The 17,890-nt window shown below is 44.7% G+C and overlaps 1 protein-coding gene across 1 annotated transcript in view; it reads left to right on the top strand.

Annotated features, from left to right (window-relative positions):
* Ryr2 (ryanodine receptor 2) overlaps window positions 1–16,560 on the top strand; it is a 413,538-nt gene extending 396,978 nt beyond the window's left edge. Inside the window, exons 96-104 of the mRNA XM_042686202.1 lie at window positions 694–827; window positions 1,595–1,655; window positions 2,874–3,020; window positions 5,398–5,532; window positions 10,552–10,708; window positions 12,349–12,413; window positions 13,051–13,151; window positions 14,240–14,291; window positions 14,989–16,560. Of these exons, the coding sequence (XP_042542136.1) occupies window positions 694–827; window positions 1,595–1,655; window positions 2,874–3,020; window positions 5,398–5,532; window positions 10,552–10,708; window positions 12,349–12,413; window positions 13,051–13,151; window positions 14,240–14,291; window positions 14,989–15,084 (948 nt within the window). The 3' untranslated portion in view covers window positions 15,085–16,560. The remainder of the gene's footprint in view (window positions 1–693; window positions 828–1,594; window positions 1,656–2,873; window positions 3,021–5,397; window positions 5,533–10,551; window positions 10,709–12,348; window positions 12,414–13,050; window positions 13,152–14,239; window positions 14,292–14,988) is intronic.
* The last annotated feature ends 1,330 nt before the right edge of the window (window positions 16,561–17,890 follow it).

The raw sequence follows: 17,890 nt of genomic DNA, 5'->3' as shown, positions 1-17,890 counted from the left end.
TTTTTTTCCTAAAGTACAATTCAGATTTGAATTTGATGTAGCTGTAGTTATAGCATGAGATATTGAGGCATGCTTTATCTTCCTGACAATGTGATTTCAAAGTGCCAGTACAGTTGAATGAGCATTTTGAGCACAGCACATAAGAAATTCATACTCTGAAGCTCCACGGTAAACTCACATGGCTCCATCCATCCATCCTGACATAGCTGAGCATTTTTGGCCGTTTTTTTTTTTTGTAAAGTAATAAAATTGGTGAGAATTGTTCTGAAATAATCTAGTGATCTAAGTTGACAAAAGGCTATTTTTATTTCCTTCAGATAGCTTTAATGACTTGCTCTGAAAAATACAGTTTTCTTCTGCGGCCAGCTGCCGAGGGGTGGGAGGCAGGGGGTGCAGATGGGGACCCCGCCATGCCCGTGGCACCTGCTGAGTTCTGAGATTGAACTTTGACTTGAGGGGTCATGGGGGTCACAGAGGAGTCTCCCTTGAATGTAGTAGTGCACCTAACCGAGCATGTGTACCCAGTGGCAGGCCCGATATGAGCAGAAGACCCCGGCATGAGGGAGGGCACCCCTGGGTGTGTTCTGTCACAGTCTGTGTGCTGGCTTAGCTGCAGAGCGGAATGCTCCCCACGTGGGTGTGTGGATGGTATTGAGGCCTGAGGCCAGTGCAGTGCCTTTACCCCCGCCACAGGTTATGGATAAGTACGGGGAGTTCTACGGCCGGGACAGGATCAGCGAGCTGCTCGGCATGGACAAGGCAGCATTGGACTTCAGCGATGCCAGGGAAAAGAAGAAGCCCAAGAAAGACAGCTCCCTGTCGGCCGTGTGAGTGTGGGAGGTGGCCGTGGATGAGGGGCTGGGGAGGAGAAGCCTCTGAGTGTTGCAGGACCCAACAGACTACGCAGGATGCCTCCTGCCCCTCTGCGGACAGGGAACTGTGGAATTAAGGGATTTTTTTTTCCCTTTCTTTGCTGCTGAGATAGAGTCTTTCTGTGTAGCTTAGGCTACTTGGAAAGTTCACTTCCCTGGTATAAGACTGTAACTAGAAGGGTGTCAACCAGTTAAATTGAGTTTCTCTGAGATCAGATTCATCTCTTTTCTCTCACATGCAACAATATTCATAAGTAATACATATATATACACATATAAATGAGATTCATTTGATTAAAAATATATAATATACATTTTATTATACATATATAGTACATTGTATGTTACTGTTATATTATTATATATTATATTGCATATTATTTATATAATACATACATTATATATGAAATGTATATTATTATATATTACATTATGCAATACTGAGCTACATCTCCAGATCATCTGTACGATTATAATCTCAGGGATGTGGTGATTGCTATGTCAAACTATATATTTCTGTAGGGAGGTATATTCTCTAATGAAAGAGGACTGGCGGCGTATGCCCTCAGAGCTACTCTCTGCTTTTCCATTGAGCCAGGCACAGAGCTGGTCTCCTGAGCAGGTTTCTAGCCTAACACGTGGGATGCAGAGGTGGGAATTCTCCCAGAAAATTTGCATTTACTTCTCCGTCCCCGCCCCCTCTTTTCGCTTTGTTATTCCAGGCTGAACTCCATTGATGTGAAGTATCAGATGTGGAAACTGGGAGTTGTTTTCACAGACAATGTAAGCCATTTCTATCTCAGTCTATTTCTTTTGTTTTTCTCTTTCTTCCTCTCTTTACCTTTTTCCTTTCTCTCTCTCTTTCTTTTTTTTTTGGTGCCAGTCCTGGGGCTTGAAGTCAGGACCTTACATTCTTGCTTGGCTTTTTCACTCAAAGTTGGCACTCTGTCACTTGGCCCATACTTCTTCTTGCAGCTTTTTTAATTCATTGAACATAAGAGTCTCATGGATGTGTCTGCCCAGGCTGGCTTCACAACAGGCTCCTCAAATCTCTGCCTCCTGAGTAGGCTGGAATACAAGTGTGAGCCACAGCCCCTGGCTCCAAACGTCTTTTAAAGACCTTTTTAGCCTGTGAGCCACCTGGAGTGTTTTTATGGCTTCTGTTCGGCCAGTCCCTTCTCCACACATACTATATTCACTCAACAGTATGGTTCTATCTGAAACATATTTAGGGTTGTCTGATGGAATACAGGATATTCAGTTAAATTTCATATCAGCAAAAGAGAATAACTTGTAGTATGGAAGTGTAATCCAATACTGGCAAAGACGGAAGGGAAGTAAGATCAAAGTTAGGTTGGAAAAGGTCAAAGGCAGGAACTATAGGGTGAAGGAAGAGGAAATGCCCAAGCTTATGACTTAAACTTAGGTCGCAAGAATGAAAACAAAACTCCTCTGTCATCCCTTGGAACTGGTCGATCTCCAGGAACACCAATCAAAGGAAAAAGAAAGGAGGGGAGGAGTGGGCGGAGTGAAGGAAAGGTGGTTGGTTCTTTGGTGGACCGCAGAGGAGGGTTCTCCACTGGGGTCAGCGTTGCCCTCCTCCTCCCCCACCCCCCGACCAGGAGAGACGGTTGGCGGTCTCTGGAGGCATTTTTGGTGGCCTCAGCTGGGTGCTGTCTGCATCTAGGGGTGCTGCTAACTGCCCCTGAGCCACAGGGCACAGCTTCCACAGGAAAGAATGATCAGATCCACAATATCAGTAGTGCTGAGGCTGAGAAACCCTGCTTCCCGGAAGTAATTCAGTAAAGTTCTCTCCATGGGAGGGTAAACGAGAGAAGACAAATAACTCGGAACTTTGCACAACCATCTCAGTAAAGAAAATAGCAAAGAGAGCATGCACAGCTAAAGCCATGGATTAAGAAAGCGACATAAACAAGTGAGTAGCTGGACAGCAGCCCGTGCTGTGTTTTCTGACCTCCTCTCCCCATTCTGTCCGGACAGTCCTTCCTCTACCTGGCCTGGTACATGACTATGTCCGTTCTTGGACACTACAACAACTTTTTTTTTGCTGCTCATCTTCTCGACATTGCTATGGGCTTCAAGACCCTGAGAACCATCCTCTCCTCTGTGACTCACAATGGCAAGCAGGTAGGTTGAGCCTTTTCTTTCCTTGTGCAAACTGGAGGGGAGAATCCTTTCTTTTCCAAGCCATAGGGATTTGTTTGGAGCCTGGAGACCAGATTTCTAGTCTTGATTTGACCAGTTAGTTGAGTGACCTTGGTTAGGCATATTAACATTTCCAGATCTCAGTTCTCTTATTTTACTCATAAAAATAACCAAAGGCTGAGTGTCAGGGGCTCATCCTTGTAATCCTAGCTACTCAGGAGGCTGAGATCTGAGGATCGAAGTTTGAAGTCAGCCCAGGTAGGAAAAGTACATGCAGCATTTATCTCTAGTTAGGCAGCAGAAAGCTGGAAAGGAGGTGTGGCTCAAGTGGTAGAGTGCCAGACCTGAGGAAAAACCATTAAGGGACAGCACCCAAGCCCTGAGTTAAAGTCCCAGTACCGGCACACATACACACCAAACAAATTACTCCATTAGATTTTGGTGAAAATTAAATGAAGGTAGATCTAGAGGACTTACAACCACACCTATTAAGCACTGAGGAAGTTAGGTACTATTTAGCTCCTAATGAACCGTGGTTTACTCCATTTCATACAATGAGGAGCCAAAAAACATCATGGCATCTTGATGAGCTTCTTGTGTTAGTCATAAAGCATAAGATGCCTCAGTTTCACTCAATGTGATATTTAAAATATATGTACATTTACATATAGTGAAGTAAACTATATGTAAATTTAAATATACTAAAGGATATGTATTTAAATTGAGCAATAACAACAATAAAAAAATGAATAAAATTTCAAAGTCATACCAGGTTGGAGGGAAAGGGTTCAAGGACCAGATAGTTGATGTGCTCAAGAAATCAGTGTTTCTGAGTTCAGGCTTTCTTTGTTATCAGACTCAAGTAAGAGCACACACTTATTCATTCATTTGCCCACAGGGTGGTAACACATTTGTCACCACTTATTGGCATCCATGAGCCTTCGTGTCCAGAGTCTCCTAGCCTAGTACATGTTAAGATCTCTGTTGCTTAGAGATCTGCGCTATGTCTGCCATGTTGCTCACCTCCTCGGGGTCATTGGGTTCTGACTTCAGTATGTAGCTTCCAAGTGACTTTAGGTTCCTAGTATGAGGATGGCCTTCCTGGCAGGTCGTGGCATCATAGCGCCCAAGGTTTTCCCATGCCAGAGACTCAGGTTCTGTGCTTATATAAAGAAGTGGCGTTACTGAATCTATTGTGTATTTCTACACAAAGGATCTGGCACTGTGTCCAGTTTCTGAGCTTCTGAAAAGATGATTCCTTGTCCTGTTGAAGCATCAAATTTCATTTGTGGCAATATATAGGGTTTAATAGTTCACACAGGTAAAACGTGCAAAACCTTGCACATCACCTGCAGGAATGAATTAAGTCATCTGTTAGGAGACCTGAAATTCCAGAAGGAGTGCTGCGGCTCAAGTGGCAGAGTGCTAATTGTCTCAGGACAATTTTAAAGTGATTCTGTGAAGATTTAATGAACATAGAGATGTTCCATGATAGAGCCAGAAATATATTTATTTTTATTTTTACTAACTTGGTTAAAAAAGGTCACCTTTACAATAAAATAATTTTTTTAGAAAGGTCACTTTTAGAAAAAAATATACCCAGTACTCAAGTCAGATGTATCATAGTTATCTTTCTATAAAATGCATAGTTTAAAATTAAATATTATTTATAACTACAGAAGGCCTTTTCAACTATGATGCTTAGTTGGACACTGAGAAATAGCATTGGTCTTAAACGTGTTTTTTCCACCGGAATGGTTGGTCATTTTGTGTTTCAAAGCAATGCTTTTCGATGTAGTATTTAAAAATAATTTATATCATACATTATTACTAGCTGTGTTCCCTGACTTTGGAAAAGATGAAAAGAATTTACCATCCCTGGTATTAGCCTAACAAAAAATGAGATGGATTTTTCTTAGGAATATACATTATTTACAGAAAATTCACTTCATGGGAAAGGAAAGAGTCCTCTATGCAGTCTTCAATCCTAGATCGAAAAGTACATGTTGTAAGCTGCCTACTGATATTACCAATTGGGTTTGGAGGTGAAATGAAATCATAATTTATTTATGCTCTAGAAGCTCTACTGTGCATTTCTTAGCCAGTTAAGTAGTAAAGTTTCACATGAAATGAGTGCATTGACCACGTGATAGAATAAAGAGAATACATAAATAAATTCCTCCATTCTGGGCCCAAATTACCCCAACAGATGAAAAATAATGAAGGTTTGGGTCCCATTTGTTTCCAGGCCATAAGTCAGATGTCTCCTTATTAGCATGCTCCCTCCCACCCAGGGGACAGATATGCCCGTCCACTTCCTGTATGTCTAAGCCAGGTCCCATGTTGCATTGCTTTCCAGCTCGTTCTGACCGTGGGCTTGTTAGCCGTTGTTGTGTACCTCTACACTGTGGTGGCATTCAATTTTTTCCGGAAGTTCTACAACAAAAGTGAAGATGGAGACACCCCAGATATGAAATGCGATGATATGCTAACAGTAAGTTTATTACCTCCGCTGTCATGAAGGAAATAATTATCCTGTGTCTTCAACCAAAGCACTTTCCTCTCCACACAGACAAAACAGAAAATCCTGTGCACAACAGGACATTAATAAGCTCTTAAAATGTATCAGCAAGTCGGATGTGGTGATGCACAGTTTCAGTACCAGCACTCAGTAGATAGAGGTAGGAGGATCACAAGTCCTTATTTGTTGTAAGGACTTTAACTAAAGTTACTAAAATCCATACTAAAATCCAAAAATATATTAATAGAACTACTACTTGCTTTCATAATGGATATTTTAGCTTAAGGTTGGAAACTTAAGGTTAGACAAAATTATGCACCACGAGCTGGAAAAGGCTGAATCCTTCAAGGAACTTGTCATAGAAAAAGAAACCTATATAATTAGGGGTTTGGAGGAGAATCTGTGAAGCTAGTATAATGCTATGATTAATTTTTCTCTAAATAAATAAGTAGCATATTGTTGGGCACTGCTGGCTCATGCCTGTATTCCTAGCTATCCAGCAAGCTGAGGTCAGAGTAGGGGTCACGGTTTGAAGCCAGCCCAGGCAGGAAAGTCCAGCTAGCCACCAAAATGCCACAAGTAGAGCTGGGGCTCAAGTGGTAGAGTGCTAGCCTTGAGTGGAAAAAAAATACTAAAGGACTATGTCCAGATCCTAAGTTCAGTTCCTAGAACCAACACAAATATAAAGAAAAGTAAATAACTCTATAAAAGAATGATAAAAAGAAATACAAATATTGTAAAGACTTATAAAAAGGACAGTTTTGTACTACAGAATGACAAGTCAATGGGACAGAGTACAGTCTTGAAACAGGTGCAGATGCTCATGGAAATAGAGCAAAAGAAACTTTTGCAATCATACAGTGGACTTATTGCAGAAAAAGGTACTGGTGTCCCGGACAAGCTCCCGGGAGAAAGAGCAAACTAGACTCCAGTTTGTTATTTCACTCAATAACAGAACAGGTTGGAATCCTTTTAGTAATGATAATTTTTAAATGAGAGAAAGTCTTTCTATGAATGATATAAATCCTAAGTGCAAAAAAACCCACCATAGGATCCGTGAATATATAACAATTATTTTTTTGAAAAAGAATAACCAAATGAAGTCTTAAAAGACAAATGATCAGTTCAGTAAGATAAAGAGCCAACTGTTTATAAAATGAGTTCCATTTCTATTCTGGGAGAGACATGAAAATTACTTTCTAGTGGGAAAAAGGGCATCTAAATGGTATTATAATAGGATTATAGGAAGTGGGATTGTAGACCAGGGAAGTGTTTTTTAAATTTTTGTTTTGTTTGGTGGTTATTTGGCGAAAAGAATCTCACAAATTTTCCCACCCAAGCTGGCTTTGACCTGAGACCTAAGAATCCCAGCCTCCTGAGCAGCTAGGATTATAGGTAGGAGTCACTGTTACCTGACTTGGCTTTTCATTTTTTAAAATATCTTTTTTCTATCTCAGTTATCTTTTATTTCAATTATTTTTCTGGCCCAGTATATTTTCTTCCATTTTTAAGAGCCTAAAACAAGTTTTTTCTTGTCCTGTGATTAGTCTTGATTTTGAACTTGAATTAAGGAATGCGGTAGGACGACAGTACGTTTGCCTGGTGTATGGATGGGATGTGAACCAAGAAAACAGAAATCTGTCTCACTCTAGGGTAAGGAAATAGGCTCTTGAAAGTCTGAACAATGAGTTAAGCTAGAATCCAGATTTTCCACAAGCCTGAGAGATTTCTGAGGGTCCTTTAGAGTGACACCATGCACGCCCAGCTCTGGGGTAGCATTGCTCTCTCTGCTAAGTTTCCCTCACCCTGCCTTCAGCGGCGTGAGGTTGAGCTCACCACAAAGACATTCCTTGACATTTTCCTCACAGAGGAGGAAACTCGGTTCTCAGACACTGACCGGTCTAGCCCATGACTCATTCCCAAGGATGACTGGTACCAGGAGAGTCCTGACAAGCCGACGGCCAGATCATTATCCATAAAAACCCCAGAGTGTACTATCTCATCACCAAGAGGCACCTGCATCCCTCTCTCATTTGACTTGTCACTAATCTCTGAGCATCATTTGCTTTACAAAGCTCACAAGTTAGCTGGGCACCAGTGGCTCACACCTGTAATCCTAGCTACAGGAGGCTGAGATCTGAGGATTGCAGTTCAAAGCCAGCCCGGGCCGAGAAGTCCCCATAAACTCTTATCTCCCATGAACAACTCAAATACCAGAAATGGTGCTACTGTCCGTCAAATAGTAGATGAGCACAGAAAGGCTCAGGGATAGCGCCCAGGCCCAGAGTTCAAGCCCTGCAACTGACAAAAAAAAATGTTTAAAGGAGCACATGACAGGAAATTCCAGGTAAACTTTTCCAGTCTAGGTCTTTAGGGAGAATCCTTGAGCTGTATGATCAGTGGCTCACATGTGTAATCCTGCCTACTCAGACGGCCAACCTGGGCACACACACAAGTTGGGTCCTCAGCCTATATCTGGGCACAGCGCCATCTGCCATTCTAGTCAGATGAGTGTTTGTAGATCGGGACAATCACAGTTCCAGCACAGCCCATACAAAAACATCCAGCAACTTCATCTCAAAGTACGAAGTCAAGCAAGAGGGCATACACACCTGTCATTCAAGCTATCACAGGAGGCATAAAATAGGCAGATCACAGTCTTGATGTGGTCCAGGTAAAATAACCAGCAACAGACTGGAGGTGTGTAGCTCAGCAGTTGAGCACCTGCCTGGAAAAATGAGATTGTGAGTTCAAACCTCAGTACCACCAGAGACAGAAATGGAGAGAATGATTGAGTGAGATCTTTGTGTGACCACCTCTCATCATCGTTCCTCTTCATAGGATGAAGTCCCTGCTCCCTGTGATGTGGGCAGGCTCTCTTGAGGTGCATGTTCCCACTCCCGCTGCGTTGGGTGGACGCTGTGTTGAGTGGACGCCGCGCTGGTCTCCTTAGCAACCCTGTCTGTCTCTTTGGCCTTGAGGTCTGGGGAACATTTCATCAGTAGAAACTTCATGGCTGACAGCAGGTGGCGCTGTGGCTGCAGAGTTACAGGCTGTGTGATGCACACATGGATTCCTTCCTGGATGATGGTGCTTTGAGCTGAGAATCTCACTAACCCGGGCCATCCTGACAGACTTTGAACCTATCTCCTCTCCACTCGGAGAGTACAGGAGGACAGAGTGGATGAAGGATAGAGGGAGGATGGTAACTGGGTAGCTGGGGAGTCGGACTGGACATGTACAGGAAGTTCATCCCTGCAGGAGTGGAACCTCAGGGCAGCTCAGTGAACCCCCTGGGGTTACAGTCCCCTGTCTCCTCCGGCGTGCCGCTAAAGGAGAGGCCCAGGGAGACTTTGAGGTGATCCAGAGAAGAAACACATGCCCCAGCAAATTAGCCCTCTCCCCTCTCCTCTGTCCTACTTTTTGGCCAAGATTGAGTCTAGAGAAGGTTATAGCAGAGCCAGGACCAGGAATGATTGATGTGAAGGATGCGGCTAGAGAGCAGGGCTTGGGTGACCCCCACGGGGATGAATGGAGCTGACTTCTGGGAGCTCAAGTAGAGAATTGAGGCCTGTCTTGACTAGGAATAAAATACTGGATCTTGCCGGGCGCTGGTGGCTCACGCCTGTAATCCTAGCTACTCAGGAGGCTGAGATCTGAGGATCACGGTTCAAAGCCAGCCTGGGCAGGAAAGACTGTGAGACTCCTATCTCCAATAAACTACCAGAAAACTGGAAGTGGCGCTGTAGCTCAAGTGGTAGAGCGCTTGCCTTGAGCTGAAGAGCTGAGGGACAGTGCCCAGGCCCAGAGTTCAGGCCCCACGACCGACAAAATAAATAAATAAATAAATAAATAAATACTGGATCTTCTGCACCCTTTGCGCTCAAACCAGCACCACTCTGTTCCCAGGGGGACATTATTTGTAAAAAAAATGGTTGCTCTGGTATGGGTGCCGTCAGCATCCATGGAGTGAGATCAAAGAACCCTAAAAATCCACCACACACAAGATGACCTTCCCTTCAAAAGGAACACCCCAACCCCAGAGGCCAGCGTGGCCAAGGCTGAGAGTCTGGCCCCAAAGGCACTTTGTGTGTGTGGGGAGGGGGGCTTCCTTTCTCTGCATGGAGCGATGGCCGCCATCATGGCTGCCCGCTGCACCCCCGGGGGGCGGGGGAGGTTTATGCTCTGAGCTGCTGTCTCCTCATCCTTTATCTTCTCTGTCGTGTTTATTACAGAGGTAAAAAGTAGAACGTTCTAGCACCTGTTCTGTGTATGATAGATTGGACGAAGGTTATTGAGAGCTGTGCTCTCCTTTTGTTCTGATTTGGTTTCTCAGGTGCCACTTTTTATTGCACCAGGCTTTTGTTTCCATTTCCCTTGGTCAGAATAAACTGGACAGTACAATGAGATACACGCGTGTACCCTCTGAAGTGATCGTTCCTCATTATCACGGGGGGCTTGCCCGCCAGGACGCTCATGAAGTATGTTTCGTTTTCTTGGAGTGCAGCCGAGGGCACGAAGCAGACAGCGCAGTGTGGGCTTTGATTAAAAGGCGGTGGCACACTTGCATCACACGCACGAGGACTTCCATTTGCCCAGTCTTGAAACAGTTGTACCAAGAGGCGGGGGAAACATGTCAACGCAACATGTCCATGTGTGTAGAAATGCATCCTGACCAGTGTCCAGGGTCTCTGCCGTTCCCCCTCACGTTCCCTACCTGCATTTTCACACACATCCTCGCTAGTATTATGACCGCGTCCACCCAACATTCCTGTCTCTCCCTTCCTGGGATTCATGTAACGAACTTGTTCATTAAAGGGTTATGCCATGGAAGTTCATCACTGCCTGCACCATCCTTTATATCGACAAGGTTTTGCACAGAAAGGCAACACGCGTTTTCAGCGTGGGGATGGGTCGGGGCTGTGGGGGCAGCATGGCCTGCATGGTGGGTGGGGGGCGACTGTGAGGAGTAGCTGTGCCCCTCTTTTCCAGTGTTACATGTTCCACATGTACGTGGGGGTCCGTGCTGGAGGGGGCATTGGCGATGAGATTGAGGACCCTGCAGGTGACGAGTATGAGATCTACAGAATCATCTTCGACATCACCTTCTTCTTCTTCGTCATCGTCATCCTCCTGGCCATCATACAAGGTGAGCCATGGCGCTGTCCCCAGGCTTCTAGAGCTCAGCCACTTGTTGGCGCCAGTGCCCAGGGTGGGACCCCAGTGTCCTGTGTTTCCAGCTAAGATCCCAGAAAGCCCTTCCTTCTCTGTAGAGGGGGAAATGATGGCGTGTGGGCCTGGGACAGATGGCACTGGATGCTTTTTTTTAATGGTCTCTTGTTTTTATCCAGGAACACTTTTATTGGCCTGAATTCCAACCCTACCACTTAATGGGTTTATGAGTTTTTAAGGGGAGGAAAACCATTTAGCCTTATGGGTCTATCACATACAGGAGACGTGTGTGTGTGTGTGTGTGTGTGTGTGTGTGTGTGTGTGTGTGTGTGTGTGTGTGTGTATGTGTGTGGTATGTAATTAGATAATTAGCACATAATTAGCACATCTTGGACTGTTACACCACAGCCATTGTTGAGTACTTCCTTTCAGTCAGCCATAGGGAGTAAGTGTGGAAGCGTGTCTGAGTAGCATGGCCAGAGTTCACAACTGCTCAATGCTGTCTGGAATGTGAATCTGATCTAGTCCGGTTGGTCTGGATTCCAAGTCCTCGCTTGGAACTGCAAGGCCCACTTCACCGGCGTGGCCTTTCTTTCACCGCAGATACACCACCCCTGTTGATTTTTTCTGTTTAATACCTCCATCCAGGTTTGGACGAGCTATCTGTCAATGCAATATTATACTTTAAGTTCCAGAAGCATACACTGGTGCTATTGTTTTGGCAAGGTGCAGGACACATTTAAAAATACGTCTTCATGTGTATGGAGTGGAACAGTAAATTGTTCCAGAAGAGAGCAAAGTCAGAAAGCACTTGGCAGGAAGTGTGTGTGGACGCCTCCCAGGAGACAGAGGAGGCAGAAGCCGAACAGCTCCATGTAGTTTCGAGTTGCCACACTGCATAAAACTATATGGTTTATGGGGACCTTGTAGGAAAGTGGTTTGATGCAGAAGACTTAATTGATATGGTACAACTTTTAGTTTGTTCTCTCTTTTCTTTTCTCTTTTTGTGCCAGTACTGGAGCTTGAACTCGGCCTCGTGCTCTTGCTTGTCTTTTTCCAGTAAAAGGCTAGTGCTTTTCCATGCAAGCCGCAGCTGCACTTCTGGCTTTCTGGTGGTTAATTGCAGATAAGAATCTTATAGCCTCCTACCTGGGCTAGCTTTAAGAACCTCGATCCTCAGCTCTCAGCCTCCTGAGTAGTCAGGATTACAAGTGTGAGCCACCAGCGCACAGCTTTATTTTCAAGTTAATACTTGAGAACCTTGGTGTTTTACTCAATGGCTCTTCCTCAGCAAGAGGCAAATAGAGATATATCACCCATGGAGGCTAAACTGACTGCCAGGTTCTCTTGCTGTTCGAATGAGTATTCATCCTAGTAACTGCATGCATGCACTTCTGCTCAGAGAGAGAGGAAGGGAGGGAGGAAAGGAAGGACAGGAGGGAGAGAGAGAGTTTCCTGATAGGCATATCAGATGTGGTCTCGCACTCTACCACATTTTGAACATCTGCCATCATGATCGTGTGTTTTCCCTTTCCTCCCACGGAATAGCCAAGGAGCTGTGAATTGAACTACATATCTCTGTTGGACAAAGCTTTTATTGTGTCTGTTTAACCCCAGGTTTAATCATCGATGCTTTTGGAGAGCTGAGAGACCAGCAGGAGCAGGTCAAGGAGGACATGGAGGTGAGCGTCCCCTGGGCAGTGCCAGGCTCCCCATCTGAGAGGATGCATGGTCATTCCGACTCTCAGACCCCGGTGGGAGGTGGAGTGTCTGCGTCCCCTCAGTTGAGGAACAGGCCAGGCCCGCCGTGGCAGAACTGAGCAAGTGCTCTACAGCAGTCGCCTTGTAGAGAGGTGTGGGAGACACTCGGGAGGGGGGAAACACTCAGCCAGGAAGCAGGGCGTGGACACGTCCCGTGGGGAATTACATACCTGGCACAGAGCAGACACGCCCTCGCTGAATCGTGATGGATCAAGGGGCTGCCTGGTGCCGGTTTTCTGTCCTGTGGGGACGTTATATGAGGAGGTAGGGAGCCCAGGTGAGGACGCAGGGAGACGGGCCACAGAAATGAGGAGGAGTCACTGCAGCTTAGCACCTCACGTCCGGTCTGGCCTCCTGGTGGCACCCAGGCGGTGTAACCAACATGTGCAGCTGAGGTGCAGCCGGGGCGGCTGTGACGTGTGTATTCAGAGGCGTGAGAAGCGCGTGTGCGTGTGCCCGGAGAGGACCGAGAGCTGCCGGTGGCTGGCCGCCCCTGTGCTCCCTCTGTTTTGACCCCTGGCCTCCCGGACACTTGGCTGTTTTCCCTTTGTCTTCCAGACCAAGTGCTTCATCTGCGGCATCGGCAACGATTACTTTGACACAGTGCCACATGGCTTCGAAACCCACACATTACAGGAGCACAACTTGGCCAATTACCTGTGAGTGCCTGTCTCAGAACCCCTGCCCCTTGCCCAGCTGGCTCCTCCCAGAGACGCTCCTCCCAGAGGCTCGCTCTGCACCATGTCTCAAAGGCTTTGGGGAGTGCTCCTCTCCACACCTGGATGAGGCTGGCTGTGGAAGTGAGCAATTCTTTTGGAGGAAGTGGAGTAGAAGACCCCAGAACCTTCTCCACAGAGCCTTTTGGGGAGTCTTGGTGTATGCTCCTATTTCAATCAGGAATCCTTGGAGACCCGCGAATCTTTATTCCTTTTTCTCTCTCTCACTCCACCTGAGACTTAGAAAACTCTTGAGGCACTGTTAGAAACTTAGTTAAAAGTTGTATTTAAAAAAAAAAAACAGAGAACTCTTGCCATTTCCTGTGCTAACCCCCTCTCTAGTTTGGTAAGATACTAGTCTTAGTTTCTGACCCACATTTAGCACCAAATAGACAAGGAATGTTGAATAACATTGCAGGGGGACGTAAAATTGGTGGAACAGTCAATTGAACTGATTGGTAAATTGAAGCATCTTCTGAAGCTAGTCATCATTTACAATTTGAAAGTGTTGATTTGGTCCTGGCAAAACTGTATACATTGCTTACCTTCAGCTAGCATGCTTCAAGGGTAAAATTGGGTATCACATTAGAAAAGCCATGTCACAAAGCCACAGCTCACACCTGTAATTGTAAGGACTGGAAAGACTGAGATGTGAGGATGGTGAGTCAACACTGGCCCAAGCAGAAAGCTTCATCAGACTCCAATTAAATAGCAAGAAAAAAAATGGAGCTGTGGCTCAGTGTAAACGCTCAGGGACAGTAGTGCCCAGGCCCTAAGTTCAAGCCTCAATACCCATAGAAAAGAGAGAGAAAGGGAGAAAGAAAGAAAAGGAAAGGAGGGGAGCAAAGCAGACAGCTATGTCCTAAGCTACCCTTAACTCTTTGTGGTGCACTGTGATTATTTTTCCAAAGTAAGTATTTGTGGTGTTTTCTCTGGCCCTACAATGGAATGCAATATATATTAAAAAAAAAGTTTCTGGCTATTAATACTAATACTTGATGTGGTCTATTCCTGTTTCTCTATGTCCATAGGTTTTTTCTGATGTATCTCATAAACAAAGATGAAACAGAACACACAGGTCAGGTAAAGTATCCTGTTTCTATACATCATCCTCAGGGGGAATGACAGGAAGAGATTCCAAACTCACTGGAATGGCGTGAACCACACTAGCCAAGAGGAATCACTTAAAGATGTTAGCTGTGATGTCTTGGCACAAAATTCCTGTTATCTTGAATGAGTGTGGAAGGCATTGCCTTCTTTGGATCAGTAAAATTCAAATTTCACATTTCAAAATAAGCTTTCATTAGCTGAAAATGGTGGGCTGGAGGTTTGCACCCCCCTTTCCCCATTACAAGAACATTTCGTTTCTAATTCTAATGTCCTCAATTGCTTAATCAGATAGCTGATGATTTCAAATGAGCATCCACTCATTGTGGTCTATTCACCATGACTAAATATTACAGGGCTGAGGCTTTCAAGCTATTGAGTAGTTCCCTTGCTCACCACAAATGTTTAATAGTATGAAGTTGAAGAAGGATATATTAATAATATTTGAAGAGACTCCTGGAAACCACATGAAACAAACCCATTTTTGACATTATTTCTATCATGGGCAAGTAGAATGTTTATACATGTTTGTTACTAGGAGTCAACGATTTCTGTGATGTCAGCTTGGAATTGGCTGAATTAGCCTTAACAGTTACATATGATCACCATAAAGTTGAGTCTCTTTCCCTCCTATTTTTGTGGTAATGGAAAAACTTTCCTTTGCTGTTTGCAGGAATCGTACGTCTGGAAGATGTATCAAGAGAGATGTTGGGAGTTTTTCCCAGCTGGAGATTGCTTCCGGAAACAATATGAAGACCAGCTAAATTAAAAATCTACCTTGACCACTTTGAAACTCCAAACAGAACTCTTTTTCCCTTCCTTCCTTCCTTCCTTCCTTCCTTCCTTCCTTCCTTCCTTTCTTCCTTCCTTCCTTCTTTCCTCCTTCTTCCTTCCCTCCCTCCCCCTTGGAAACATCTTGCTGATTCTGTTATTTGCCAGTAGTCTGTGCTTTCTGGGAGCATCAGAGCCAATCTCTGAGGACTTGGCTGTTTTTTCCCACCACCTCGTGTATTTTCTTTGAGAAACAAAGACCGAAGAAGAATCTAAATCCATACATGGACTACATAGGAACTCTGGGAAGAGAACCACGGTGGACCGTCCCACGCCCAGACAGTCTCCAGGGACCTGGGAGGCTCCTGGGACTGAGGTCTTCCCTAGGGACCTTTCCAGCCCAGCGTGACAGCCACACTCACCCGGCCTCTTCATTTCACCATCTGGAAAGGAACTGTGTAAGGGTCCCGAGCACTGTGGCACTCATCAGAGGGCCGTGGACAGACAGCATCTGTGAAGGAGAATAGTGCCTTACTATATGTGGGTTGAGCTATGCAGAAGATATGTGCATGAACAGACACCTTTTATTTTCTTTATGTCAGCCTTTGTTTTTTCACTTAGATTGGTTTTTGTGAGTGGTTTTTTTTCCCCTTATTTTTTTTTTCCTTTGGTGGGGAAAGGTAAGCAAAGCCTTTTGCACCTTTTTTTCCAAAAGGCAGTGGTATGTGTCGGGATGGAAGGAGGCTCTTCTGTTCAGCGACTTCATATCTGCCCTCCCCCATCTGCTCCTGCTCTTTATTTTGATAACACTCTGAAAGCAGCTTCCTGAAATCTTTGTATGAAATCAACAGTAACAACAGCAACAACAACAACAACAAAAAGAAAAAAAAAACGACTGCAAAAAAAAATCAAAAACAACAGAAACCAAACAACCACACGCACACTTTCAAAAGAAATAACTCATTGCATGTGTATTATGCAAGTTTAACCGAACCAAGAAACCTTCAGAAGCAGGTTGAGCAACGTAAGAGAATGTTCATGATCATTCTAGTGATTGCGTGCCGTGGGTTCATTTGTATTCTCGGAGCCAATGTCATTATCCAATCACGTGACACCTTGTGCACCTGAGCGTGGTCTTGGGTGACCCTCTTTCTTTTGGCCACCTCCTATCAGTGGGGAGAGCTCCTCCCCAGGTTTTTTTTCTTTCTTTTTTTCCCGTATTTTTTTTTTCCTTTGATATCAAAGTTGAAGCAATAGTCGTTCAGGGATTTCATCAGTTGCATCATGAATCATGAATGATTATCGAAATTGCTCCATTTCTCTCTCTCTCTTTTCCCCCCTCCATTTTGAGTCCTTTTAAATGTAACGTTAATCTTTACAATTTAAAAAGACAGATTCAGAATGGAAGCAAAATCATTTTGCAAACATTGGAGCTCTTTTATTACTGGTCTGCTTGTTAATTTTAGAATTGTAAAACTGCTCTGATTAAACTATTTAACTAACTTTCTCACCTTCTTTCTTTTCTCCATTTCACTGATACCTGGGGCTCAGTAAACCATGAGCTTGAACTTGAGCTGGGCATAGGACAGTCCCAGTGGCATGCTTTCCGACACTGTAGTTAGACAAAGTTTGCAGCATTCTCTTGGTGACCGGGGACCCCAGCATCTGCTTGGCCCTGACCTTGATATTCACTGACAGTCAGGTATTCAGTAACAGAAAAAGGAAATATCCTTATTCTTTTTTTTTTTTTTTTTTGTCAGTTGTGGGGCTTGAACTGTGGGCCTGGGTGCTGTCCCTGAGCTCTTCAGCTCAAGGCAACTGCTCTACCACTTGAGCCACAGTGTCACTTCCAGTTTTCTGGTGGTTTATTGGAGATAAGAGTCTCATGAACATTCTTGCCTGGGCTGGCTTTGAACCGCGATCCTTGGATCTCAGCCTCCTGAGTAGCTAGGATTCAGGCATGAGCCACCAGCACCCAGCTTCATCATTTTTTTTTTTTTAAATAAAGCTCACTTTACAAAGCTCTTCTTTGCTCAATGCAACTTACCCCTATCATGATAGACACCCATTTCCTGTCTCAATATAAAAGAACCAGGGATCTGTTAAAACACTCAAATCCCCACTGAGGCTGGGAGGGACTCATGCCTATAATCCTAGCTACTCAGCAGTCTAATTGATGGGGAAGATGGGGAAGACCATGTTGAAGTACAGGATAACCCAAGCAAAAGCGTTTGCAAGATCCCAACAGAGACAAGCTGGCTGGGTGCGACCATGCATACATGTTGTGTCATCTTTGCTCTGGTGGGAAGTGCAATGACGTAGGATGATTGTGGTCCTAGGCAAAAAGCGAGAGACACTCCTCAGAATCACCAAGTAAATGCATGAGGAGTGGGGCGTGAGAGGCATGTCTGAGTGGATTTTTGCCTGCACAGTAGGTCCCAGGTTCTGAGTTCGCACCACCAGAACCCTAAAACAAAACCAGTGAGAGCAGGACAACACAGGGAACAAAGGGCTTGTGTTTGCTTTTGTGAGTTATTAATGGCCCCCAGGAAATGGCTCAGTGTTTCTCAAATCCAGCTCATCCCTCTTTATTTTGCTCTCTTTATTTGCTACAACTTGGAGCCACATGACCCAACATCAAGAGTATCATCATTTTCTTAGAATATTCTCACGGATGCTGTGTATTTCCATCCCGGTGTCCTTATGTCCAGACAGCATGCTCTTCTCACCTAATCTACGCTGCCTGTCCCTTTCCATCTGGAAACAACTTCCAAATCTACTCCGTCAAATAAGTTGAGATCTAT

Source organism: Dipodomys spectabilis, unplaced genomic scaffold (genome assembly GCF_019054845.1).
Source record: "Dipodomys spectabilis isolate Male_0828 unplaced genomic scaffold, ASM1905484v1 ptg000096l, whole genome shotgun sequence".
Taxonomy (NCBI): Eukaryota; Metazoa; Chordata; class Mammalia; order Rodentia; family Heteromyidae; genus Dipodomys; species Dipodomys spectabilis.
Note: the sequence above shows the minus strand (reverse complement) of the source record. Positions and strands in the feature narration are given on the sequence as shown.